This window comes from Pithys albifrons, chromosome 3, assembly GCF_047495875.1.
Source record: "Pithys albifrons albifrons isolate INPA30051 chromosome 3, PitAlb_v1, whole genome shotgun sequence".
Lineage (NCBI taxonomy): Eukaryota > Metazoa > Chordata > Aves > Passeriformes > Thamnophilidae > Pithys > Pithys albifrons.
In genome coordinates this window covers 599,157-622,979 of record NC_092460.1, presented here as the reverse complement: position 1 = coordinate 622,979, position 23,823 = coordinate 599,157, and the positions used below count along the sequence as shown (strand labels likewise).

Sequence of the window (23,823 nt, the reverse complement as noted above, 5' to 3'; positions counted from 1 at the left end):
GCGCTGGGCGGGGGCTGAGGGGGCAGCGGGGGCGGCCCCGGCCCGGCCCGGCCTCGGGGGGCGGGCAGAGGCGAGCTGGGCACGGGCACGAGGCGGGCAGAGGCGAGCTGGGCACGGGCACGGGGCGGGCAGAGGCGAGCGGGGCACGGGTCAGCCCCGCGGGCACTCACACCCGCTCCGGGCACTCCCGGCCCGGTCCCTCCCGGCCCCGCAGCCGCCCCGGGCCGGCCCCGCCATGGCCGGCGGCTCGTACCACGTTTCCAGCCTGCTGGAGAAGATGACCTCCAGCGACAAGGACTTCAGGTGCGGCACCGGGGGCGGCCTGGCACGGGCGGCTTCCCCAGAGGGGCCCTTAGCGCGGCCCCGAGCCCGGACCCGCAGGGCTCCTGTGGCGCAAGGCTCGAGCGCTTCGAGCGGCCCGTCCCGGCTCTGTCCCATGCTAGCCCTGTTCCATCCCAGCCCTGTCCCATCCGAGCCCTGTCCCATGCCAGCCCTGTCCCATCCCGGCCCTGTCCCATGCCAGCCCTGTCCCATGCCAGCCCTGTCCCATCCCGGCTCTGTCCCATCCCAGCCCTGTCCCATCCCAGCCCTGTCCCATCCCGGCTCTGTCCCATCCCAGCCCTGTCCCATCCCAGCCCTGTCCCATCCCAGCCCTGTCCCATCCCGGCTCTGTCCCATCCCGGCCCTGTCCCATCCCGGCCCTGTCCCATCCCGGCTCTGTCCCATCCCAGCCCTGTCCCATCCCGGCACTGTCCCATCCCGGCTCTGTCCCATCCCAGCCCTGTCCCATCCCGGCTCTGTCCCATCCCAGCCCTGTCCCATCCCAGCCCTGTCCCATCCCAGCCCTGTCCCATCCCGGCTCTGTCCCATCCCAGCCCTGTCCCATCCCGGCACTGTCCCATCCCATCCCGTCCCATCCCGTCCCATCCCATCCCATCCCATCCCATCCCATCCCATCCCATCCCATCCCGGCCGTGTCCCAGCTCAGGGGCCAGTGCAGAGAAGCCAGCGCTCCCTGCCCTGCCTACATTGCTGCCTGGTGGAAGGGTCTTGACAGCTGGACTTTAAGTTGTTATGTATTTTGTGACTGAAGAACATCATAGCCCAAATGCTGAAATCCTTGTAGTTTGTTTTCCCTCTGGAAGGTGAGGTGGTCAGGGCAGGAAGAGGCAGCCCTGTCCCTGGGGCAAGGACACTGCAGGTACTGCCGTGCTTGGGCTGCTTTAGGAGCCTTTTCTGTGTGATGGGAAAAGGTGCCTCCCTAACAGAACTAAGATGCTTTTGTTCTCTTTGTTTACATCAGCAGAAAAGTTGCCACTGTTTCATGGTTGGGGCTCGTGGTCAGATGTGTAAGGCACTCTATAAAAGTAATGAAAACTAACATTTATGAAAGATTTCATCCCTGAGCATGTCATTCTCTCAGCACCAACCTGGAAGGGAATGTTTGTGCCAGACTTGGTATTTTGAGGTATAAAAGAGGGAGTTAAAAGAAGGTTGGTTTTTGCCGAGGCTGCTGATACTTTCAGATGCTGAAATAGGTGCTTTCCAAAGAAGTCAGTGCTGGTGTGGCTGTACAGACAATTTGTTCAAGGAACTGACAATGCTCCCAGCTCCATGTGCCCCACACTGGGCCCTGTCCTGCACAGAGGTGTGGCAGGGCTGTTTGCTCCCAGCACAGCCAGAGGTGACCCACTGTGGGAGCACTTTGCTCCTGCCGCCCCTGCCCGGGCGGATCCGAGTGCAGGATCCCGAGTGCCAGGGCAGGAGGGCCAGTGCTGCCTGTGGCCATAATTGGTCATGCTGGGTGCAGGCACCGACCTGGGAGTGCAGCTGAGCAGCTCCTGCAGAATCAGAAATAGATTGCACGCTGGTGATGGCTTGGGCACAGTCCTGCTGTTTCCTGCTCTGCATTTCAGACACCACAGCAGTCCCTGGTCCTCGCTGCTGCTCAGGAATGGGCTTGCAGGTGGAAGCTCCCAATGTTACCTTGTACGTGGGAGCTGAAGGAGTGACATCAGAGCCTAATTTTAAAAGAAGGTGTAATTTTGTAACGAGAGGGAGTGGCTTTGTGGTTCCTGTTAGACATCCATCCCTTCAGACATTATAAAGCAGATAACACACGATAACCACGCTGAGATTTCTCAGAACCTGACTCCTATACCAGCAACTTTTGCATTTCCTGCTCCCAGGAAAATAGATACTTTCCAGCATTTCTTAATATCTGTTTTGTCATTTTCCCTGTTAGAAAACTGACCAACAGTCAGCTGTTTGTTTTTCCTTCTAAGCTGCAGTGATAACTCCTCCCTTGGTTTAGCTCACAGCAATCTAAATATAGCCCAGGACACTTCTGAGGTGTAGTTTGCATGGAGTCATGACTTTATTTTTCATTTTTGAGCAGATAGACCTTCTTCATGTTTGGGGTCGTACTATCAGTGCTAAATTAGCCAGAAAGAACAGAGCTGGATATATTCTTAGACCCCAGACTGCCTTTCCTAGGCCAGGCAATTGGTGAAAAAATGCACCAGGATTTTTGTGGCATAGCTAACCAACTTTGTTTAGTCACTGAGAAAAATATACAAACTTTGAAAGTTTTTGTTTACCTGACCCCTGCTTGTAAGAGAGTAGTAATTCTCTATTCCTGGTTTTTCAGGACAGTGTGAAAGGTTCTAAGTGACTCTTTGGTAGTGTGTTTTCTTACAAGCACCAGGTGCCAAGCTCTGTTGTCCCAGGTGATGCAAAATTGATGCATTTGTGTCTGTACATCAGCCAATCCACCTTTGTCCTTTGTCTTTTCAGGTTTATGGCCACCAATGACCTGATGGTAGAACTGCAGAAAGATTCAATAAAACTAGATGAAGACAGCGAGAAAAAAGTTGTGAAAATGCTTTTGAAATTGCTGGAGGACAAAAATGGGGAAGTACAGAACCTTGCTGTGAAGTGGTAAGAGCCTGGGCAGTCACTGCCATGTTCCCTGGCACTGCTGAAGCCATCACAGACTCCAGAGAGCATGAGAGCAGAGCCTGACCCTGGGCACTCCCTCAAACCTCCCCTGCAAGGGGCTTTGCCCTCTCACAGAGCACTGCACTTTCTGTCTCTGCTGACACTCAGAAGGGAAGAACACACAGATAGCTTTGTAGCAGCAGGAGGTGATTTTCGTTAGTTCAGTGTTTGTATTATTACCCTTACCATGAAAAGTGGCATAGCTAAGATTTTCTTCCTCAGAGATAAGCCCAGTTTCAAATTTTGCCATCAAGCTCCTTGGGTTCTGAAATCCAGTTTTCTGAATTGCCCCATGTTTCTGTCTTTGACAGTGATGGTACTAAGCAGGTATAGCCCTTGTGGCATTTCAGTTTCAAGTCTCAGTCCTCTTCAAGGGCATTGTCATTACAGTTTGTAACATACTTGACTTTTTCTCCACCTTAACTCCAAGGGCAGCCTGTGCTGTTGCTTTGTCTTGGACTGTTTCAATGTTTTTTAATCCCAATGAACAAAGGCAGAAAGCCTTTTCTTTCCTGCCTCTTTCCCCAGCATGGCTAAGTGGGAGTGTTCAGTCCAGAAATGCCACTGAATGGCTCAGTTCACCCCCAGGGTTCCAGAAAGGTGGGCTGTCTAAAGACAAATTTAGGTTCCTGGTGTTTTTTCCTTCTGTGGATCCTATTCATATTCTCTTGTTTTTAACCACATGCTGCTTCTGTCCCTGTCCTTTCTCTGTGACCTTTAGCCCTTTCTTTTTGATTCCCACTGTCCTGACATTTTCTGGCCCTGCTCCTGTCTCTGCCTGCTTTGGTCTGGCTTATTCTGATTTTTAAAGCAAAACACTTGGGCACTGAGCAGAGGACCAGCTTCTTTGCCTGTTTATCTCTGGTTGCATCAGCAGTAAGTCCATACTCATTGTGGTCTCTCGTCCATCCAGAATGTGATAATGAAGAGGACTCAAATTGACATCAGGAATATTTCCTTTCCGTGCTTAAGGAGGTACTTACAGCAGTTAACATCCAGTCAGTCATTCCCAAGCAGGTGGCCAGGATCTCTAAGAAGGAGAAATGTGATGGTTTGAATGACACAGGGAGTTGGATCAGCCCTTCATCCTGACTCCTTCTCCTCCCACAGCCTGGGCCCACTGGTGGGCAAAGTGAAGGAGTACCAGGTGGAGACCATCGTGGACACGCTGTGCACCAACATGCTGTCAGACAAGGAGCAGCTGCGGGACATCTCCAGCATTGGCCTCAAAACAGTCATCTCTGAGCTGCCACCAGCTGCCACAGGTACACTGGCTGTCCCTGCTGAGGAACAGGGAATCCCAGCTTTGGGAAGGGGGGAAAATGTGGAGTTCAGAGCCTAAAAGCTACTGATTCCTTACTCACCTGCCAGACACCAATAGTGAAATACAGAGGAGAGACAGCAGAAGCTGAGGCACCAATGTGATGAAAGATGGGATGAAATGAAAACTTGAGCTGTGTTTGGAACTACATATCCCAAAACCATGAGAATAGCTGAGGTTCCTTGGGATAGGAATTTCCTCTGCAGCCATCTCATGTATCTGTCCTGATAGGTCTGCCAGGGGTGATTTGTTTTTCCAGTGTAGGAGGGGGGATTGAATGGTTCCCAGCAGCAAAAAGGCTCCTTTCTAACTGATAGCAGGGAAAAATCTCTCTCTTGTAGGCTCCACCATGACAGCAAATGTGTGCAAAAAGATCACAGCCCAGCTGACAGGAGCCATTGGCAAGCAGGAGGATGTGTCTGTGCAGCTGGAAGCTCTTGACATCCTGTCAGACATGCTGAGCAGGTACCAGAGGGTTTCATTCTGGCAGCTGTGCATAGCAGGGAGCTGCAGGGATGTGTCTGCTTTTGATTTCTCTATTTCCCTCATCCTACTACTGGGACTTAAAAACACAGTATTTGGGTTGGCTGTCTCTGGGGAATAACTGAGCAGAGCAGATCCCCAGTGGGGACAAGAGACAACATTCTGAGCTTTTCTGTGCTTGGGAATGGCAGTGCTACTGGTGGTGGATCCCCCAGAGGCTCAGCTCATACAAACGTGGAGGGTGAGGGCAAAGCAGGGAGGTTTATTTTAGCCCCATGATCTGATCACACATACATTTTTTTCCTGGCTGCCTCTCTTTCTCTTGTTGCATAAGTCAGAGTGACAGTGTCATATGTCATCTGCATGCAGGAAATTATTGACAACCCCCCAGGTCATCCAGAAGGACATAGTCAAAAATTCCTCCATGATGGAGACAAATAGCCTCTCCCTGTGCTTCACAGAACAAGTCAGTGTTCAGACCAAAATGCCAAATGCAGGCTTCTCCCCCTCCCCACAATGAGCAGGAAGTCTCCATAGCTGAAAGATTTTTACATTCACTGCCAAGAGGGCTTTTTCTCTGAGTCCCAGACTTTCAAGCTCTGCCTTGTTCTGTTGATTGCAGACTGGGGGGAACACTCTGCTCCTTCCACTCCTCCATCCTGACCTGCCTCCTGCCCCAGCTGACGAGCCCCAGGCTGGCCGTTCGCAAACGGGCCATCATTGCCCTGGGGCACCTCGTCTTGACCTGCAGTGGAAACATCTTCTCAGAGCTCACAGAGCATCTGCTGGCTGAGCTGAAGAGGAACAAGTCCACATCTACCACCAGGACATACATTCAATGTGTGGCTGGCATCAGCAGGCAGGCTGGGCACCGCATAGGTAGGAGCAGCAGCTTGAAATGGTGCTGGGAAATGCATGTGCATTTTAGAGCAGCTCCTCTTAGTGATAAGAGAAGAGTGCTCACTGTTCCTAAAGCATTAGAGGGTTGTGCTCTATGATTCCCTCTGTGAATTTGGCCTGGCCCTCTGATCTCTGCTTTGAAGGGAGGAGATGCCAGAGTATTTCTCTGGCTGCCCTTCTAGTGACTTCTCCTCAAGATCTTGCAGTGCTTCCCTGCTCTGAATTAACCTCTGTGAATTAGGTCAGTTGATTCACCCCATTGTAAATGAGAGGAGAAATGGAGGGCAGCATATTTTATTACTTGTCTAAAAGACCTGCCAGAGCTGAGATCAGGTCCTAGAAGATCTCTAATCACAGCTGTTCCCATGACTGAAATGCCAACAAGGGGCTGCTGGAAACCAGCCTGGCGGGGTTTGTTGGGCTGCTGGCTCCTTGCCCGTGCAGTCCAGGGCAGGAATGCTCTGCCAGGCACAGGAGGGATGTGGCAGGTGGATGAGCTGTCAGCTGCTTGGGTGAGTGAAGGCTGGAATGGTTTTTCACTGCTGATTGCTTTGTCCTTTCCAGGAGAGCACCTGGAGAAGATAATTCCCCTGATTGTTCAGTACTGCAATGTGGACGATGACGAGCTGCGCGAGTTCTGCTTCCAGGCCTTCGAGTCCTTCGTGAGAAGGTGTGTGCCTCTGGGGACACCTCTGCACCAGCAGGGAGTCTGTGTCCTCCTGGAAACATGGAAATGTAAAATATGTAAATACCCACACATTCAGCATCCAGGGAGGAGGGCCTTACTGCCTGTGTTCCCCTGGGAATGACAGTTCACTTGTGAAATCTCTTCTTCTGCACAGGCAGAGTTGTGCTGGAGGTACAAGCTGCTTTACCTCAGCATGTGAGGGTGTCCTTCTGTACTGGTCTTGCAGGAGTGGGAGTTTCCCTTGTCCTTGGAGGCTTCCTCAGCCAGAGGGAACTGCCTTGCTCCTGGTCCCTGGAGGGAGCTGGAGGCAGGAAGGAGGCTCAGGCAGAAGAGCTGCTGAGCTGCAGCTCTCCAGCTGTTTGGTCAAGTGTTTTCTGCCTGGAAAAGGAGCCCTAGAGACCTGCTGAGGTGTTCTCCCAGGAAGGGAGGATTCAACCAGGGATTGAAGGCAATTGATTTATTTTTCCGTATAGAAATCAATGCATCCTCCCCTGGGGAATGTGGCCATGCTTCATGCACAGCAGGAATGGGCATCTCTGTTTTAACTCATGTTAACAAAACGTTCAGATGGTCTGTGAAGCACTTTGGGATCCTTTTGAGATTATCTGGGTATTTAAACCAGCTTAGTCTTTGATTAACTCTTAGGATTTTTATTTGTCCTGATAGGTGCCCAAAGGAAATCGACCCTCACATCCCAAGTGTGATGGCACTATGTCTGAAGTACATCACCTTTGACCCAAACTACAACTATGATAATGAGGAGGAAGAGGAAGAGATGATGGAAACTGAAAATGGGGAGGATGAAGAGCAAGGTGCCTGCTTGTGAGGATGGCTCTGCTCAGCAGAACACAGGGTTAACATTTGTCCCCTTCCTGCTGTCTCCTGCTGGAGAGGGCAGCTCTGAGGATCAAGTGATTCTCTAGCTCCAGTTTTATCATAATGGTGCACCTGTTTTCCCTTGTGTTGTTTCCAGAAAGCGATGACGAGTACAGTGACGATGACGACATCAGCTGGAAGGTGCGCAGGGCTGCGGCCAAGTGCCTGGAGGCTGTGGTCAGCAGCAGGCACGATCTCCTGCAGGACTTCTACAGAACTCTTTCCCCAGCCTTGATAAGCAGGTTCAAAGAGAGGGAGGAGAATGTCAAAGCTGACATCTTCAGCGCTTACATCTCCTTGCTGAAGCAAACGCTGCCCACCCAGAGCTGGCTGCACGCTTCCGATGGCTCCGGCAAGGGCGACGTTCCCCTGACGATGCTCCAGAACCAGGTGGGTGAGCAGGTCACACACAAAGCAGTGAGGACAAGCAGGTACTGATGATTGTGCCAAGTGCAATCCTGAGAATGTGGCTAGCAGAAGGAGCCCTGGGGAAGGCAGCCACAGGGAACCAGATCCAGAGGGCTGACTCTAATGTCTGTCTGCTGCCATTCCCGTGGAGGGAGTGCTGAGGCAGCACAGAAGCAGGGGTGCACAGCTGGCACTGCCCCTCTGCCAGCCACTGGCACATGTGTCGAGGCTGAGGCAGGTTGGCCTCTGGGTGAAGGGTGAGGCTGATGCCTTACAGTTACTGCAACTGCCACTCAGGAAGCTCACTGAATAAACTGTTGGAGAAATGCACCAGAATGAGCCCCTGAGAGTAGCTGAGATGACTGAGGTGTCCTTTTCTCATTTGCTTCTCCAAACTCCAGGTCCCCAACATTGTCAAGGCCTTGCACAAGCAGCTCAAAATAAAGAGCATCAAATCAAGACAGGGTTGTTTCAGCCTCCTGACAGAACTGGCCAGTGTTCTTCCTGGTTGCCTGGCAGATCACATCCCTGCACTTGTCCCCGGTAAGCTTGTCCATGGTTTGAGAAGAAGGAGCAAGGTTGGCAAAAGCCATTCCAAACACATATGTTCCGTCTGCCTGTTCCAGTTTTGTTCCTGTATATTATCCTGCTCAGCATCAGGACATACACATCAAGTTCTGCTCTGTGGATGTGCTGAACAGCTCCCAGATTAATCTTGGCTTCTGTCTTCACTGGCAGCCAGGATAAGAACATCAGGTTCATTTCCACAGTCCCTTGAAGATGTTTTAGGGATTGCCTATTCCAGCCTCCTTTAAAAGGAGATCCTTTGAAAACCAAAGTGACATTTTCTTTTATAAAATCCCATGACATTTAAAAAATTGTCTTTCTATTTGCTGATTATTTCATTTGCACCACCAACATTTTTGTCTTGAGTTCTCCTGCCTGTGGGCTCTTGAAGCGTCCCACTGCTGGAGGGCTCAGGTCCTGCCTTTGCTTTGGGTGTGACCATATAGTGAATATAAGAACAGCCTCCTGTGACTGTCCCTGGCCGGATCCATGCACCTCCCTCTTTGAGAAAAACATAACATCAGTCACTGTTGTCTCCTTTGCACAGGTATTGTTTTCTCCTTGGCGGATAAAACCAGCTCCTCCAACATGAGGATCGACACGCTGTCCTTCCTCCACGTCCTTCTCTGCAACCACAAGCCAGAGGTATTTCATCCTCATATCAAGAGCCTGTTGCCTCCTGTTGTTACCTGCATTGGAGACCCCTTTTATAAGATCACATCAGAAGCTCTGCTGGTAACTCAGCAGCTTGTGAAAGTTATCAGGCCTTTGGACAAATCTTGCACTTTCGATGCCAAGCCCTATGTGAAGGACCTTTTCCCTGGTACTCTGAAGCGGCTGAAGGCAGCTGACATCGACCAGGAGGTGAAGGAACGTGCCATCTCCTGCATGGGACAAATCATTTACAACCTGGGAGACCATTTAAGCACTGATCTCCAGCCAACCTTGAAGATATTTCTGGAGAGGCTTAAAAATGAAATCACTAGACTGACAACAGTCAAAGCATTAACCTTAATTGCTTGTTCTCCACTTAAAATAGATTTGAGACCCATTCTGGGGGAAGGTCTCCCCATTCTAGCTTCCTTCTTGAGAAAGAATCAACGTGCCTTGAAACTGAGCACTTTGACTGCTCTGGACATCCTGGTAAAGAACTACAGTGACAGCCTCAAGCCTGCCATGATCGAGTCTGTGCTAACCGAGCTCCCTGCCTTAATTACCGAGAACGACATGCACGTGTCCCAGGTGGCCATCATGTTCCTCACGACTTTGGCCAAGGTGTATCCATCCTGCATCTCCAAGATCAGCAGCTCAGCGCTTGCTGAAATCTTTCAGCTTGTCCACTCCCCTTTGCTCCAGGGAGGGGCCCTGAATGCCATCATTGCCTTCCTCCAGGCGCTGGTGCTGACGCAGACGGTGGCCGTGGGTTACGCGGAGCTGCTGAAGCAGCTGACGGCACCCGTGTACTCCTCGCTGGCGCTGCACAAACAGGCGTATCACTCCGTGGCAAAGTGTGTGGCAGCCCTGTCCTCAGCCTGCCCCAAGGAGGCCCCTGCAACAGTGAGCCAGTTCATTCAGGACGTGAAGAGCCCCAAGTCCAGCCCTGCTGTTCAGGTGCTGGCTTTCCTTTCCCTGGCAGAGATGGGCCGTACCACGAACCTCAGTGCTCAGAGGGAGCTCAAAACCGTCATCCTGGAAGCGTTTGCTTCCACCAGTGAAGAGGTGAAATCCGCTGCCTCCTATGCACTGGGGAATGTCAGTGCTGGGAATCTGAAGGAGTACCTGCCCTTCATGCTGAAGGAGATTGGGAGCCAGCCCAAGCGACAGTACCTGCTGCTGCACTCCCTGAAGGAAGTGATCAGCTCCTCCCCAGCCGACAGCCTCGCACCATACGTGGAGGATATCTGGGCTCTGCTCTTCAAGCACTGCGAGTGCTCAGAGGAAGGGACACGCAACGTGGTGGCAGAATGCCTGGGGAAGCTGACCTTGGTGAACCCTGCTGAGCTGCTGCCCCAGCTGAGGAAACAGCTGTCAGCAGGTAACAGGGATGGCAATGGCCAGAGCGGGGAAACGCTGCCTTTTGCTGGAAATTCCTCTTGTAAACTACTGGTGGGTACAACAGGGAGCAAAGCCAGTCTGAGGCACGAGCAGGAAATGAAGGATCTCTGCAGGGGGGATCAGAGGAACACTAGTCTGCACAGGGACAGGAGGGTGTTGGAACAGGGACTGCACATGGAGATTGTGCAGGAGCAGATTTAAACACAGAGTTGTTAAGGCAAATGCTCTGTTCTCTTACCTCTTCAGCGTGTGTGTAAGGGGGCCAAGAGCACAATTTGTGCTACAGAGTTACAGCAGTGATTTTGTCTGTTGCTCTTTCACCATTTTGCTCCCTCCCTTTCTGCAGGCTCCCCACATGCCCGGAGCACTGTGGTCACTGCCATCAAGTTCACGATTGCAGACCAGCCTCAGCCCATTGATGCTCTCCTGAAAGGCTGCATAGGTAGGGTGGTATGGACAGCAGCGTGAGCTGGGGTGTGAAAGGTTGGGTGTTGGGTGTCATTAACATCTTGGGCATTTTTCACTCCTGTGTGAACATCATCTAGTCCAGTTAGCGTTGATCTGTATTCTGCTTTTGGGATCACAGAGCAACACTGTCCTGTGAGTCCTTGTTAAATGCTCTGATGTCTTGCTCTTGGGCATAGTGCATTGTTTTTTAGGGAGCTGAAGTTCCTTCTGCATTTAAACCCAGAATTCAAGCTCCTTATAACAAGGATCTTGAAAAGTGTAACCTATCTGGAAAGCATTCTGTATCTAGGGAGCCCACACATCAGATCTGCTGTATAGAACTGAGCTTTCTGTTTCAGAGAAGATCTGAGGAAGAAAGAAACAAAAAACCAACTTCCTTGAATACCAAAGCTTCTGATTTGACTTTAGGGTGAGATAGCTGGAGACACAGTTTGGTTTTATTCCCAAATGCAGTACGGTCCTATTTTTCCTATTTACTATATCCCAGAGAGAGGGAAGGCATCTCCAATGGCTCTGTTAGGCTGTGCCACTGGTTATTTTACCATCAGTGCTTCCATAACCAGCTTCCTTGAAATACACCCTGATACACTGTTAAAATCCTTTAAAAACACTGCAGCAGGACTGACTGGTGCATTTTTACTGCACAGGCGACTTCTTACAAACTCTGCAGGATCCAGACCTGAACGTTCGCCGTGTGGCTTTAGCCCTGTTTAATTCTGCTGCTCACAATAAACCTTCCTTAATCCGGGATTTACTGTCTGTGGTCCTGCCCAGCCTGTACAGCGAAACAAAGGTCCGAAGGGAGCTCATCCGGGAGGTAGGTCCAAAGGGAGCTCCTCCATGAGGTACCTGGGCTTGGCTGGGTGCCACATGCACTGACTTGCTGCCTGTGTAGGTGAGATGGAGCTGCTGCTCTGTCTACTCTTAGGTCACACCTCTGTTGTTTGTTGTGGTTAAGGTAGAAATGGGGCCATTCAAGCACACAGTGGACGAAGGCCTTGATGTGAGGAAAGCTGCTTTTGAGTGCATGTACACCCTGCTGGAAAGCTGCCTGGACCGGCTGGACATCTACGAGTACCTGAACCATGTGGAGGATGGGCTGAAGGATCACTATGACATCCGGGTCAGTGCTGTGCCCTGCCTGATGTCATTTTCTTGGGGGGCCTGGCCTGCAATGGAGCTGTGTGTCCCCACAGCACAGCATGTCCCTGCCATGCCATTTCCTAGTCCCTGCAACTGCTGCAGCCTTTCGTCGTTGGCTCTGGTTTGACCACGGTGGCCTTGACAGCACACCCTGGTGTAGCTGGCTTTGTAGGAAACATCCCAAAGTCTAAAATAGGTTTCTTCGGCCTTGAAACTGATGATTGGCATTGGTTCAGTGGGACAAGCGACATTATATTGAAAAAATCTAGCAGTGTGATGGCTGCTGGCCTCACAGCTGGATAGAAAGTGTGACATCCTTTTCCAACTGTGATTTTCTTTACCCTTGCTCAGACTTGGCCACATCCCCGTGCTGAGCAGTGCCATTTGTCCCCACAGCCACTGGCCCTTGGAGACACCTGCAGGCCCCTGGCCCAGCTGCAGCCCTGGCCTGCTGGCTGCCAGGGGGGCACTTCCAGTACCTCCGAAGCTCTGCCCACAGCCCCTGGCACAAGCACAGAGGAACTCACCATGGCGTGGGCACAGGCTGGCTTGTCAGCAGCCCAGCCCAGCTCTGAGCCCAGGGCTGCAGGGAGCCAACCCCCGTTTCTCTGCCCTCTGCAGATGCTGACGTTCCTCATGCTGGCACGGCTCTCCACGCTCTGCCCCAGCGCCGTCCTGCAGCGGCTCGAGCGGCTGGTGGAGCCCCTCCGGGCAACCTGCTCCACCAAGGTAAGGGCAGGAGCGTGCAGGGGCTGCACTGGGTCCTGCCCAAAGTGCCTCTGCTCCCGGCCTTCCCCCTCACTGCTGCTGAGCTGCCCACTCCCCACATTTCCCTGGCTGTCACATACTCTGCTGATCTCTGCTGCCGTGTCGGTTCTGTGCCTGAACCAGCTTTTGCAAATGCCAACTGAAAACAGGGCTTTGGATTGGCAGGTGAAAGCCGGTTCAGTGAAGCAGGAGTTTGAGAAGCAGGATGAGCTGAAGCGCTCAGCCATGAGGGCTGTGGCTGCTCTCCTCACCATCCCCGAGGTGGAGAAAAGTCCAGTGATGGCAGAGTTCTCATCCCAGATCAGATCCAGTCCTGAAATGGCATCACTTTTTGAGAGCATTCAGAAAGACTGTGCTACCCTCCCCATCTCAGAGTCGATGGACATGAGCTAAGATGTGTTTCCCCCAGTGCCCTCCTGCCCTTGCAATGCCCAGCCAGAGACACCAGCTGGGCCCAGCATGGAACCACTTTCCAACCACAGCCATGTAAGTCCCTGGGCAGCCACAGGAGATACTGGCTGGATCCAGCTGCAATTGCATCAGACACCTCATGGATCAGGGAACACATCCTTATGTAGGGGAGGGGCTGAAAGATGAGTAGTGTCACTTCTCAGCAAGTTTGAAGTGGCACACAAAGCAATTGCAATCGAGTGTGGTTCCGTGAACAATGGGCACTACTTCCTGATATATTCCTTACTGCTGTAAAAACAAGTAGAGCTTTAAATGGTTTTTTAATGACTGCACATGCACTTTCTACCCCCAATTGCTGAAAAATGTATTTAGTGTTTACTAAATAACATGACTAAAAACTGAAGTCATGTCTTTAGTCACGAGCACCACACCCACAGGCCTTTTGGGAGCCTTGCACCAGTCGAGCTGTGGGAGCTGCATGGGGCAGGGTGGTTGCCTGACCCCTCAGGCCTTCCTCTTGGAGCTCCATAGTTTGGACAATACAAAGCTTTCTAGCTTGGCTTCTACTTTTACAGTTTAGACTGCAAAATACCTCAACCGTGTTCTCCAAGGGAGGACTAGTGACTGTTTCAGTGACTAACCCTGTGCTAAGCTTTGCTTTGCCCCAGTGCTGGCTTCTCTCTCCCCTTGGAGCACACTGGTGGTGTCACTAGCCATGAGGGCACTGACCTACCACACTGGTCAGATTAGCAGCACATGCCTGCAGAAGCTCTAGTGGTCTGTGTTAGTGTCACAGGGTGAGGGGTGGCTGGCAGGAGCCAGGGGATCAAGCACAAAATCCATACTGGCTTAGCTACTGTGCTCAAATCCTGCTTATTGCAGGAGAAAATGCTTTAAGGGACAATTTTAACAGCCAGCTAGAGAACAGGGCCACTACGATGCATGGTGGCTGCAGCCATGGAACTGCTGCCCTAGGCTTCCTTTGCTCCTCTTTTGACAGAGTGGTTGATGTGAAAAGTATTTACAGTGCTGTGTGAAAGGACAGCTATTGCCTTAATGGTATAAAAAAATAAAATACACTTGGGAAAATGCCTGCCCCCAGTTCACTGACCATCACCATGACACAGCACCTCACTGTGTGAGTGCCCCCGGACAGCTGGGCCAGGACTGTTGCTGCCCCTGCTCTGCCCATGCAAAACAGCACCCGAGTTGGAACGACGCTTTATTAAATACAACTGGGCTGCAGGCAGTGGTTACTCGTTCTCCTCGCTGCGCAGTCTGGCGTTGGGGTTGGTGATCTTGATGGCCAGCTGTGCTGCTCTCTCCACGATCACCTTCCTGTTCTTGGAGGACACGTTGTGAGCAATCTCTGCACAGTACGACCTGTCAGAGACAAACAGTGCATCAGGCTCAGCTCCAGCACAGCTGAGAGCCAAGGCAGAACTCTCTGGTTCTGTCCCAGAGCAAAGCCCTGCAGAGCCATCCCAAGGCAAAGCTCTGGTTCTGTCCCACACAGCAAAGCCCTGCAGAGCCTCCTGCTGGCCCGGCTCGGACCCAGCTGAGCACAGGGCCATCAGTGCACGGGAGCTGAACCTGATTTGTCTGGCCTGAAGCAGGAGCTCCCCTCCAGAACAGCTCAGCCCCTCTAGCGAATTACTGAGTCCCAGGTAGTTGTTAATGGCGTCAACTACTGCTTTTATTGCTTTGTAGTGAAAGCAAAAACTGAAACAGACTCAGTCCTGGTCTGACCCAGAGCCCCAGTTCTGACCACAGTCACCAGTGACGTATCACAGCCCTGTCTGCCACTATTATGTATATTTTTACCAAGGGTATGAGTTTTCTAGCCCAAAGAGCCCTCTCTGCCCCCACACCAGCAGCAATGAGGAAAGCACGATAGCATCTGTGCTCTTGAAAGCAATAACCTCCCTCCTGTCCCCGCACAGCTCCACCTCTCCCAGGTGGGAGTGCACAGGCCTCACACACTCACTTGTTGCTCATCATCAGCACTTCCAGCTCTTTGACGTTGTGGACCAGGAACTTTCTGAAGCCCGTGGGCAGCATGTGCTTCGTCTTCTTGTTGCTGCCATAGCCGATGTTGGGCATCAGGATCTGCCCCTTGAAGCGCCGGCGCACTCTGTTGTCGATGCCCCTCGGTTTGCGCCAGTTGCGCTGCGGAACCGCAGAGCTCAGTTAGGGAACGAGACCAGCCTGGCCCCAGCCCGGCCCTCCGAGGGCAGAACACGGTGCCCCGAGGGCAGAACGCGGTGCCCCGAGGGCAGAACGCGGTGCCCCGAGGCAGCGGCTCCAGCCACACCGCCCCGCACAGGCCGGCCCTGCGCGGCCCCGGCGCCCGCCCCGCACACCGGCTCGGAAACCCGCAGCGACTGCTCACCTTGATCTTGACATAGCGGTCGGACTGGTGCCGAATGAACTTCTTGGTCCTCTTCTTGACGATCTTGGGTTTCACGAGAGGCCGGAGGGCGGGCATGGCGGCTGCGGGACACGGCGGGGTTAACCGGGGGTTCGGGACACAGGGGGGTGAGCGGCGGCCACGCGAGCATCAAGTGTCGCAGACCTGTCTTCCCCCGCGGGCCACGCCGGGCCGGCGAGGGAATGGGTCTCGGTCTGCCGTGGCTCTGCCTCCCGCCTCCGAAGCTGGCAGAGCACTGCGAGCTCTCCAGATGCGATCCTGGGAGGTGCCGCCCCCGCCGGGCCGGGACTGCCCCGCACAGCGGCGACCGAGGAACCGCCGGCCCCGGCCCAAAGGCCGCACCGCCCTCCGCGACCGGGGCCCGGGGCCCGGGGCCCGCCCCGGCAGGCACAGCCCGGCCCGAGATGGGCCTCCCCAGTGGGGATGGGCGCGGATGGCACTCCGGGGTGGGGATGGGCGCGGATGGGACAGGATGGGCGCGGATGGGACAGGATGGGCGCGGATGGCACGGGATGGGACTCACCGGTGGCGATGGCGCGTCCGCCGCGGGCCCCGCCGAGAGAAGGAGGAGCTGCGCGCGCAGGGCCTGCTGGGATGGGCAGGGCCTGCTGGGATGGGCAGGGCCTGCTGGGATGGGCAGGGCCTGATGGGATGGGCAGGTCCTGCTGGGATGGGCAGGTCCTGCTGGGATGGGCAGGGCCTGATGGGATGGGCAGGTCCTGCTGGGATGGGCAGGTCCTGCTGGGATGGGCAGGGCCTGCTGGGATGGGCAGGTCCTGATGGGATGGGCCGGTCCGGCACAGGCGGAGCGGGGCGGGCACCGGCGGGGTCCGGAGCGCACCGCGAGCGGGCACCGGGCACGCTCTGTCCGGAGAGAGCGCCCCAAAGCGCGGGTCGGTGCTGCCCGCCCGCCGCCTTGAACCACGCGGCGGGTACGAGCCTGCCAGGACCTGGGGACGCCACTTCCACCGGGCAGGGCTCGGCGCTGCTTCCGCCCAGCGCCGGGAGGGCGGGCGCCCCTGGCGGGGCGGCGGGCCCGCTCCGCGTCCCCTTCCCTGTCCCGGTCCGTGTCCCGATCCCGGCCAGAGCTCCGTGCCGGGTCCCCAGGGCGGGGGCGAGTGCGGTGCTGCTGCCCGACCTGGGAACAGCAAAGGCAGGGCCGGCACAGCCACAGCCCCGCTCAGCCCCTCTGGCCCCGGGATCGGGGGCTCCGATCTGTTCCCGGTCCCCGCACACGCTCCGGTGTCCGCTCCCGCCACCGCAGGCACGGCCCGCACTGCACACAGACACCTTTATTAAAAACACAGAGATCAGACATCAGTGCCACGCTGTCCTGAGCCAGGACAACGCGGATATTCCCCCCAGGACGGGGCAGGCGAAGGGGCTCAGCCGAGGCTCAGCCGCTCCCGGTTCTCCCACAGCCACGCGTGGTACACGTTCAGCTTGCGGTCCTGCGGCTGCACCTGCAACGCAGGGAAGGTTCCAGAACAGCTCTCAGAACACCCGATCGCTCCAGCACTGCTGGTTTTCGTTTCCTCACCCCGCGGGGTGGGGGGCACAGCCCAGCCCCGTCGAGGGCGCTGCCCCTGCCGCTCCACCCACCTCCTTCCACTCGTTGACGCAGAAGATCCTGTAGGAGTCGTTGCCGTACTTGCCGATGCCGTGCAGCTCGATCGGGTACCGCCAGCGCTTGCTCAGGTACTCACCTGTGGGCAGGGCACAGCCCTCGGGCACCCTCACCTGTGGGCAGGGCACAGCCCCCGGGCACCCTCACCTGCCCAGGGGCACAGCCCTCGGGCACCCTCACCTGTGGGCAGGGCACAGCCCTCGGGCACCCTCACCTGCCCAGGGGCACAGCCCCGGGCACCCTCACCTGTGGGCAGGGCACAGCACCCGGGCACCCTCACCTGCCCAGGGGCACAGCCCTCGGGCACCCTCACCTGTGGGCAGGGCACAGCCCCCGGGCACCCTCACCTGTGGGCAGGGCACAGCACCCGGGCACCCTCACCTGCCCAGGGGCACAGCACCCGGGCACCCTCACCTGCCCAGGGGCACAGCACCCGGGCACCCTCACCTGCCCAGGGGCACAGCCCTCGGGCACCCTCACCTGTGGGCAGGGCACAGCCCTCGGGCACCCTCACCTGCCCAGGGGCACAGCCCTGGGCACCCTCACCTGCCCAGGGGCACAGGACACCCTGGGCACAGCCCTCCTCTTCTGCCAGTGGGACCAGGCTCCACTTTGGCACAGTGTAAATGAAAACCTCAAGGTTTAGGTGTTTCCTGGTGAACGCAGGCCATGAATCCCCACAGGTACATCTTAAGCACTTTTTCAAGAAATCACCATGGGCGAGTTTCAATCACCTCTCTCTCCTCAGAACAAAGTATTTCTCTGCAGGTTCTGACCATAGAAAATACTAAAATCATGGAGAGATCCCTGCTGGAAGGGCCTTCTGCAGGTCACCAGAGCAACCCTGAGCAGAACCAGCTGTGCTGCAGGTACTCGGGTCTCCCCTGCTCCTGCAGGACTCACCCTGGCTGGCACCTCCCTCCCAGTTCCCACTGGGATCAGCAGCTCGACACTAACAGAGCCCAAATAATGCCCAAAATAACCCACCAGCCCAGAAAACTGTCAGAGGAGAAGCCACGGAGCAGCATCTGGATAGGAGCTGTTTGCCTTTTGCCAGGATAACCAAGGCCATTCCAGGTATCTGGAAAACCCACCTGAGAACCTGATGATGGTTTTGGCTCTGAGTTCATAGAGGCCAAGAGGTTTGAGCAGCTCTGACATCTCCCTCCAGTCTGCAGCCCTGGCTACCTCAGGAGAAGGGTACTTCTTCAGGAACTCCCAGAGCACTGGAATTGCCATTTTCCCTGGTGAAAGACGCCTGTGAGCAGAGGGCTGGGCCAGGAATTCTGCACTATTCATGTGCTTTCTTAAGTGAGCTTTTCCAAGGCAAGAGTTACCAACTAAAGATCGTTTAGCACTGACATGAGTTAATATGCACCAATTCTTTCATTAATGCCATCCCTGCAATACCCCCAACACTCACACACCACCAGCTCCTGCTACTCTGCTTACCTGAGGTTTTATTGAGAAATATGGTGGCAATGAGAAGCTTCCATGGATCATGGAAAAGTGTTTCTTGGACCAGATTGAAAGGAGAACGTGGAGGGGTCCATTTTCTGAGGGCCTTCCTTCTGGGTTGGCTGGGGGCTGTACAAGGGCAACACAGGAACATTTATTGGACAGGAAAGGATGGATTTACCTATTTAATTGAAAAAAAATTAAGACCTTTGAAGCAGACTGAACTTTGTGGGGGCACTGCACGAGAATGGAGCCATGGCAGTTCCCACACAGCCTTTCCAGGGCTGCAGGGGACTCTGTCCCCTCCGGCACAGCTGCCAGAGCCAAGGCTGCAGCCTCAAACTGCAAGGAATTTTCCAGAACATCACTTCATCCTGAGTCATATTATCCCCTTCCCCATAAAAAGTCTATTTCCCTAAAGAATACAATACCTTCTTTGCTGTATTTATTGGAAAAATACGGACTTGTTTTCCTTCTCTCCACTTGTGTTCGTGGGACTGACTCTTCTGTAAAGAAATAAAACTTCAGCACTAGAAAGAATAGCCAAGTATTTTGCTGTCGTGTTTCACACACAATTTCCACTTTATGCTGTGATGGAAACAGAAGAAATTTTCGCTGTGCTCAGAACAAAAACATGCCCTGGATCCCCTTCAGGTGTCATACAGCTCCATAGCTTGGAACAGTTAGTTCCAGGTGTGACTAAACCTGAATTAAATTAAACACTGTCAGATAAAGAAATGAGACCGATTTGGATGCCAGAGCAGCTCAACCCAGAACAGAACACCTGCCTCAAAGAGTCAGGAGAGCCCCTGGCAGAGCACTCTGCTCACACACACACACACAGATGTACCTGGTGCTGCTGTGCCAGCTGTGCAGCTCATCCTGTCCCCCGGCTCAGCATCCACCTCGGTGTTGGATTTACCATCCTGCCTGCCCAGATGCCCCCGATGTGGCTCTTTCCCTGCCTCCAGTCCGTGGGATTTCTCCTCAGGTGTGTCACTGCAGCCTGTCCCCACAGGCCTGTCCTCTGGCAGGTGCTCCAGGTCCCTCTGTGAGCCAGCAGCCACTGCCCTCAGCCGTGTGCCTGCCCGTGCCCTGGGCTGTCCTGGCAGAGCTGTCCCTGCAGCCACAGGCTCAGAACTGGCATCACCCACGCCCTGCCTGCCAGACCCACCCGTGTCTGTCTGTCTGCAGAGCCTCCTGTTCTGAACACACTCTGTGCCCCGTGTCCTTCTCTGCCTCTTGCTCGGGGGGTCACTGTGGTTCCTCCTTTCCGAGCTCTTCTCAGGTTTTCTCCTCCGAACACTTTTCCCACCTGCCCCCTTTCTTCTGGTTTTCAAACCCTCCTCCGTGTTTGTGCTTTCCATGACCAAACATGTGCTTTCCAAAGTGGAGGTGGCATCTTCCAGGTGTCCATTCCCAGTGTGGCTGTCCTGAATTCCAGCCGTGGAACCATTCTGTGCCCAGAGCTCCTGCACTTGGCTGTGACAATCCTCCTCCTCCAGGTCAGTCCTCGCAGCTCTTGTGCTGCATCCCCTCGGACTGGAGCGTTTGCTTCCCCCAGGAGCTGTGAAATCAAAATCTGCTGCTTTCAGTGTTGTCTGCCCAGTCCTCTGAAGATACTCCACAAGGGCTCGTTTCGACCTCAGCTTCTTCCCTTCAGGGCTGTGGTAGGAAAGGAAAGTAAATTAGTGATGGCTTCTACATTCTCTTGCTCTTTGCTGAAAAAATTGTTATGGTACGTTAAAAACCCCAAAGCAGAGGCAGAGTTACCAGGGCAGGTTCCTGTGGCCCAGGAAGGGCACACAGCGCTGCGAGCCCGGCCTCACCTGACAAAGCACACGTCGATCCTCCCAGCGGTCCTGCCCGTCCGCCGGCGGGTGCTCAGGCGCTGCCACCCGCGGGGCACGGCACCGGCACCGGCACCGGGCCCGGACTCCGCCTCTGCCTCCGCCGCCGCGGCCCCGCTGCCGGCCCGGGGCCTGCCGGGGGAGGGAAGGGAGCCCGGGTGAGCTCCTGCTGCGGGGGGCGGCGGGGCGGCCCGAACCCGCCCGGTGACAAACCCCGGCCCCGCCGTTACCGACCGGCCCCGAGCCCGCCCCGCCGCTCCCGCCCCGCTGACAAACCCCGGCCCCGACGCTCCCGGGCCCGCCCCCTGACCAGTTCCGGCCCCGCAGATACCGACCGGCCCCGCGCCCGCCCCGCCGCTCCCGCCCCGCTGACAAACCCCGGCCCCGCTGACCAGTCCCGGCCCCGCCGCTCCCGCCCCGCTGACAAACCCCGGCCCCGCTGCCCAGTCCCGGCCCCGCCGCTCCCGCCCCGCTGACCAGTCCCGGCCCCGCTGACCAGTCCCGGCCCCGCCGCTCCCGCCCCGCTGACAAACCCCGGCCCCGCTGACCAGTCCCGGCCCCGCCGCTCCCGCCCCGCTGACAAACCCCGGCCCCGCTGACCAGTCCCGGCCCCGCCGCTCCCGCCCCGCTGACAAACCCCGGCCCCGCCATTCCCGCCGTTCCCGCCACCATGTCCCGCGCCCCCGTCACGTGACTCCCCGCGGCCCGTTCGCCGGCAGCGCCCCCTGGCGGGGGGAGCGCGCCCTGCAGCGGCGGCGGCGCCGGGGCCTGTGCGCATGCGCGTTGCCGTGGCAGCGGCGCGGAGCGGCCCCCGGGCAGGGCCATGAGAGCCGCGCTCACCTGGCGGGACCGGGCCGAGCACGGGTGAGCCCCGGGACAGGGGGAGCCCCCGGGGCAGGGCGAGCCCCCGGGACACGGCGGAGCCCCCGGGACAGAGCTAAGCCCCCTGGGACAGGGGTGAGCCCCCCGGGACATCCCTGAGCCCCCGGAACAGCCCTGAGCCCCCCGGGGCAGGGTGAGACCCCGGGACAGGCCCGAGCCCTCGGGACAGCCCTGAGCTCCCGGAGCAGGGGGAGCCCCCCGGGACAGAGCTAAGCCCCCTGGGACAGGGGTGAGCCCCTGGGACAGCCCTGAGCTCCCGGAGCAGGGTGAGCCTCCGGGACGGGGGTGAGCCCCCGGAGCAGCCCTGAGCGGGCAGGGTCAGCGCTGAGCCCCCCGGAGCAGCCCTGAGCCCCCGGGACAGGGGTGAGCGGGCAGGGTCAGCCCTGAGTCCCCGGGACAGCCCCCGGGACAGCTCTGAGCCCCCGGGCAGGTTCTCGGAACCCAGACCCACCCCACCGTGCCCTCGCCGGTCTCGGCTGGCACCTCTGGCGCTCACGAAATGTGTTTTCTGCCTCCTTCCAATACGGGGTTTTTGGTTTGTTTCCCTCAGAATTTACGACCTCGCGTTCAAGCCGGACGGGACCCAGCTGATAATCGCTGCTGGCAACAGGCTGCTGGTGGGGAAGCCTTCCTGTCCGCCCTCCTTTGCAGCTGGGAGAATGTGATTTCTCCCACATTAACTTATGAATATAACCTATCTGAAATCCTCTTATCTCTACCAGCCCAGCCTCGCAGCTACATACATATTAATGCAGGCGAGCTCCAAAGTGATAGGAAGCTTTTTAATGTTTCTTACCGAATTTTAAGCTCCATTTCTGAAAGTAATGAGATTTAAGTTATTTGCGTCATCTCATTCTCTCGTGCCTCACTCAGAGTTTGAAATCCACGAGCCTGCCCCAGGCCTGGCACAGAGCACGGAGTGCTGGGGCAAGTTTCATTGAAATCTCTGTGAGAAGGGTCAGACTCAAACTGTGTCCTGGTACTGTTGGAATCTTTAGCTCGAGCTCTTGGTGGGTCCCTGGACCAGCTTTCGGATGGGACAGGTGTTGGAGCTGCAGGGAGGGGTCACAGAGCTGCAGTTCAGCACTGCAGGACAGCAGGAGTTATTCTCAGTGCTCAAATGGTGCATTTAGTGATGCTCCTTTCCAGGAATTTATTATGTTTAAACATCTAATTCAGAGAAAGATGTTTAACAACAAGATGTAAAAGATAAAAGATACAAACCCAGTAAGATGTAAAAGAAGCTGCCAAAGGAGCTGGTGGGAGTTTTCTTTTGTATGTGTAATTTTTTAGTACTGATTCTTCTTTCCTCTCAAGAAGTATCATGTTATAGAAAGCTGCTTCTGTGCTTGAAAACATTTTGTCTTGTATGAAGGGTATGCTGTGAAAAAAGCAGGCACAAAACAAAGTCCATAATCTACAGTCCCTCAGTAATTTTAAATCCCAGTCCTCACCCTGGAAGTGTTCAGGGCCAGGTTGGACAGGGCTTGGAGCAACCTGGTCTAGTGGAAAGTGTCCCTGCCCATGGCAGGGGGTGGGACTGGATGAGCTTTAAGGTCCCTTTCCATCCAAACCAGTCTGTGGTTCTGTGATTCACTGGAAGATTTTTTGTATAAGTTCTTCTGTTTGTGTGTTTGTTTGTTTGTTTGTTTCTCCCCATTTAAACAGGTATATGACACTTCTGATGGAACCCTAATTCAGCCTTTGAAAGGACATAAGGACACCGTGTACTGTGTGGCTTATGCCAAAGATGGTAAATGTCACTTTGGGGCTTTCTTAGTCTGGTTTGTGCAGTGCACCTCTCCCATTTGTTATTGCCCATTGAAAATGGAGAACTGGGCACTGTTTTGGTCACAGTGTGAGAGTTCTGGGGGCTGTTATTTGATGGAAGTTTTGGTGCTGCCTCTAACACCCCCTGTGGATCCAAGAGCTGTGGGCCCACTGCTCCTTTGACTTCAGTTCAGCACTGGTGAAGTGTATATTCATGGGTACTGTGAGGAAAGGGTTTGCCCCAGAGATCCCTCTTCCTACTACTCACCTGCCTCAGTTTTATTCCCATAGTTCTTTTATCCTGGATTTTCCTGATCCTTCTCATGGTATCTGCTCAGTGCAGACATCCCCTCTGCCCCCACTTCTGTCACGATCTCCAGCTCTCATTCTGTGGGACTCACTCTGTGCTCAGGTGGCTTCTTGCAGCTGCTGCTGTTCGAGTGATGGGTGTTGCTGTGACAGTGTACAGCTTTTCCTTGTCCCTGTTCCCATGATCTGCAGCTTGGGGCTGGCCCCACTGGAGGGTTGGGCTGTGGGAGTGGTGCAGAACAGCCACTGGAGCTGCTGTGGCTGGGGAAGGGACGGCACATCCAGGCACTCCGTGTCAGCCCCTTTACTGCTTGAGCCTTGTCGGGTTCATGAACTTACTGCTCTGTCTTTGATTGAGGATTTGGAGTGGAAGTGATTTTTGTACATGTGGGATTTAAATGATCTCCC

At 55.3% G+C, this 23,823-nt stretch overlaps 4 protein-coding genes across 11 annotated transcripts in view; 2 read left to right on the top strand and 2 right to left on the bottom strand.

Annotated features, from left to right (window-relative positions):
- Positions 1-7: 7 nt before the first annotated feature.
- LOC139669650 (cullin-associated NEDD8-dissociated protein 1-like) lies at positions 8-13,405 on the top strand. 2 transcript variants are annotated; one of them, XM_071550165.1, is made up of 15 exons: positions 8-303; positions 2,797-2,940; positions 4,111-4,265; positions 4,663-4,786; positions 5,427-5,683; positions 6,269-6,374; positions 7,059-7,204; positions 7,366-7,658; positions 8,078-8,219; positions 8,791-10,278; positions 10,645-10,740; positions 11,414-11,587; positions 11,729-11,889; positions 12,531-12,638; positions 12,827-12,958. In XM_071550165.1, exons 1-15 carry the CDS (start codon positions 236-238, stop codon positions 12,872-12,874), a joined length of 3,510 nt encoding a protein of 1,169 aa, XP_071406266.1. In that variant the 5' UTR covers positions 8-235; the 3' UTR covers positions 12,875-12,958. The 2 variants fall into 2 exon arrangements, with proteins under 2 accessions (XP_071406266.1, XP_071406265.1); XM_071550164.1 differs by having other exon boundaries at positions 10-303; positions 12,843-13,405.
- Positions 13,406-14,297: 892 nt separating this feature from the next.
- RPL32 (ribosomal protein L32) lies at positions 14,298-16,128 on the bottom strand. Its single transcript, XM_071550174.1, has 4 exons — positions 16,043-16,128; positions 15,481-15,581; positions 15,076-15,257; positions 14,298-14,471 (listed from the first exon to the last, which is right to left on the bottom strand). Exons 2-4 carry the CDS (start codon positions 15,574-15,576, stop codon positions 14,342-14,344), a joined length of 408 nt encoding a protein of 135 aa, XP_071406275.1. The 5' UTR covers positions 15,577-15,581; positions 16,043-16,128; the 3' UTR covers positions 14,298-14,341.
- A 668-nt stretch (positions 16,129-16,796) lies between these two features.
- On the bottom strand, positions 16,797-21,150 carry MBD4 (methyl-CpG binding domain 4, DNA glycosylase). Of its 6 annotated transcripts, XM_071550168.1 has the most exons (8): positions 21,092-21,150; positions 20,434-20,586; positions 19,455-20,269; positions 19,036-19,110; positions 18,599-18,733; positions 18,241-18,390; positions 17,122-17,225; positions 16,797-16,982 (listed from the first exon to the last, which is right to left on the bottom strand). In XM_071550168.1, exons 1-8 carry the CDS (start codon positions 21,124-21,126, stop codon positions 16,905-16,907), a joined length of 1,545 nt encoding a protein of 514 aa, XP_071406269.1. In that variant the 5' UTR covers positions 21,127-21,150; the 3' UTR covers positions 16,797-16,904. The 6 variants fall into 6 exon arrangements, 4 of the variants coding, with proteins under 4 accessions (XP_071406269.1, XP_071406272.1, XP_071406271.1 ...); XM_071550171.1 differs by lacking the exon at positions 16,797-16,982 and having other exon boundaries at positions 17,132-17,259; XR_011697300.1 differs by lacking the exons at positions 16,797-16,982; positions 17,122-17,225 and adding an exon at positions 17,268-17,660 and having other exon boundaries at positions 17,693-18,390.
- Positions 21,151-21,247: 97 nt separating this feature from the next.
- The window catches only part of IFT122 (intraflagellar transport 122), a 30,842-nt gene continuing 28,266 nt past the window's right edge, over positions 21,248-23,823 (top strand). For both annotated transcript variants that reach the window (XM_071550163.1, XM_071550162.1), the window contains exons 1-3: positions 21,248-21,318; positions 21,887-21,953; positions 23,005-23,089. In XM_071550163.1, the coding sequence (XP_071406264.1) occupies positions 21,278-21,318; positions 21,887-21,953; positions 23,005-23,089 (193 nt within the window). In that variant the 5' untranslated portion in view covers positions 21,248-21,277. The remainder of the gene's footprint in view (positions 21,319-21,886; positions 21,954-23,004; positions 23,090-23,823) is intronic.

Coding starts and splice junctions, on each gene's coding strand:
- RPL32 (XM_071550174.1), bottom strand. CDS start 15,576: ATGCCCGCCCTCCGGCCTCTCGTGAAACCCAAGATCGTCAAGAAGAGG. Junction 15,258..15,480: donor ACCGCTATGTCAAGATCAAG/GTGAGCAGTCGC, acceptor GCGGTTCCGCAG/CGCAACTGGCGCAAACCGAG. Junction 14,472..15,075: donor GTGCTGATGATGAGCAACAA/GTGAGTGTGTGA, acceptor TGTCTCTGACAG/GTCGTACTGTGCAGAGATTG.
- MBD4 (XM_071550168.1), bottom strand. CDS start 21,126: ATGGTGGCGGGAACGGCGGGAATGGCGGGGCCGGG. Junction 20,270..20,433: donor ATCGACGTGTGCTTTGTCAG/GTGAGGCCGGGC, acceptor TTCCTACCACAG/CCCTGAAGGGAAGAAGCTGA. Junction 16,983..17,121: donor GCGTCAACGAGTGGAAGGAG/GTGGGTGGAGCG, acceptor CCTGCGTTGCAG/GTGCAGCCGCAGGACCGCAA.
- LOC139669650 (XM_071550164.1), top strand. CDS start 236: ATGGCCGGCGGCTCGTACCACGTTTCCAGCCTGCTGGAGAAGATGACC. Junction 2,941..4,110: donor CAGAACCTTGCTGTGAAGTG/GTAAGAGCCTGG, acceptor CTCCTCCCACAG/CCTGGGCCCACTGGTGGGCA. Junction 10,279..10,644: donor GAGGAAACAGCTGTCAGCAG/GTAACAGGGATG, acceptor CCCTTTCTGCAG/GCTCCCCACATGCCCGGAGC.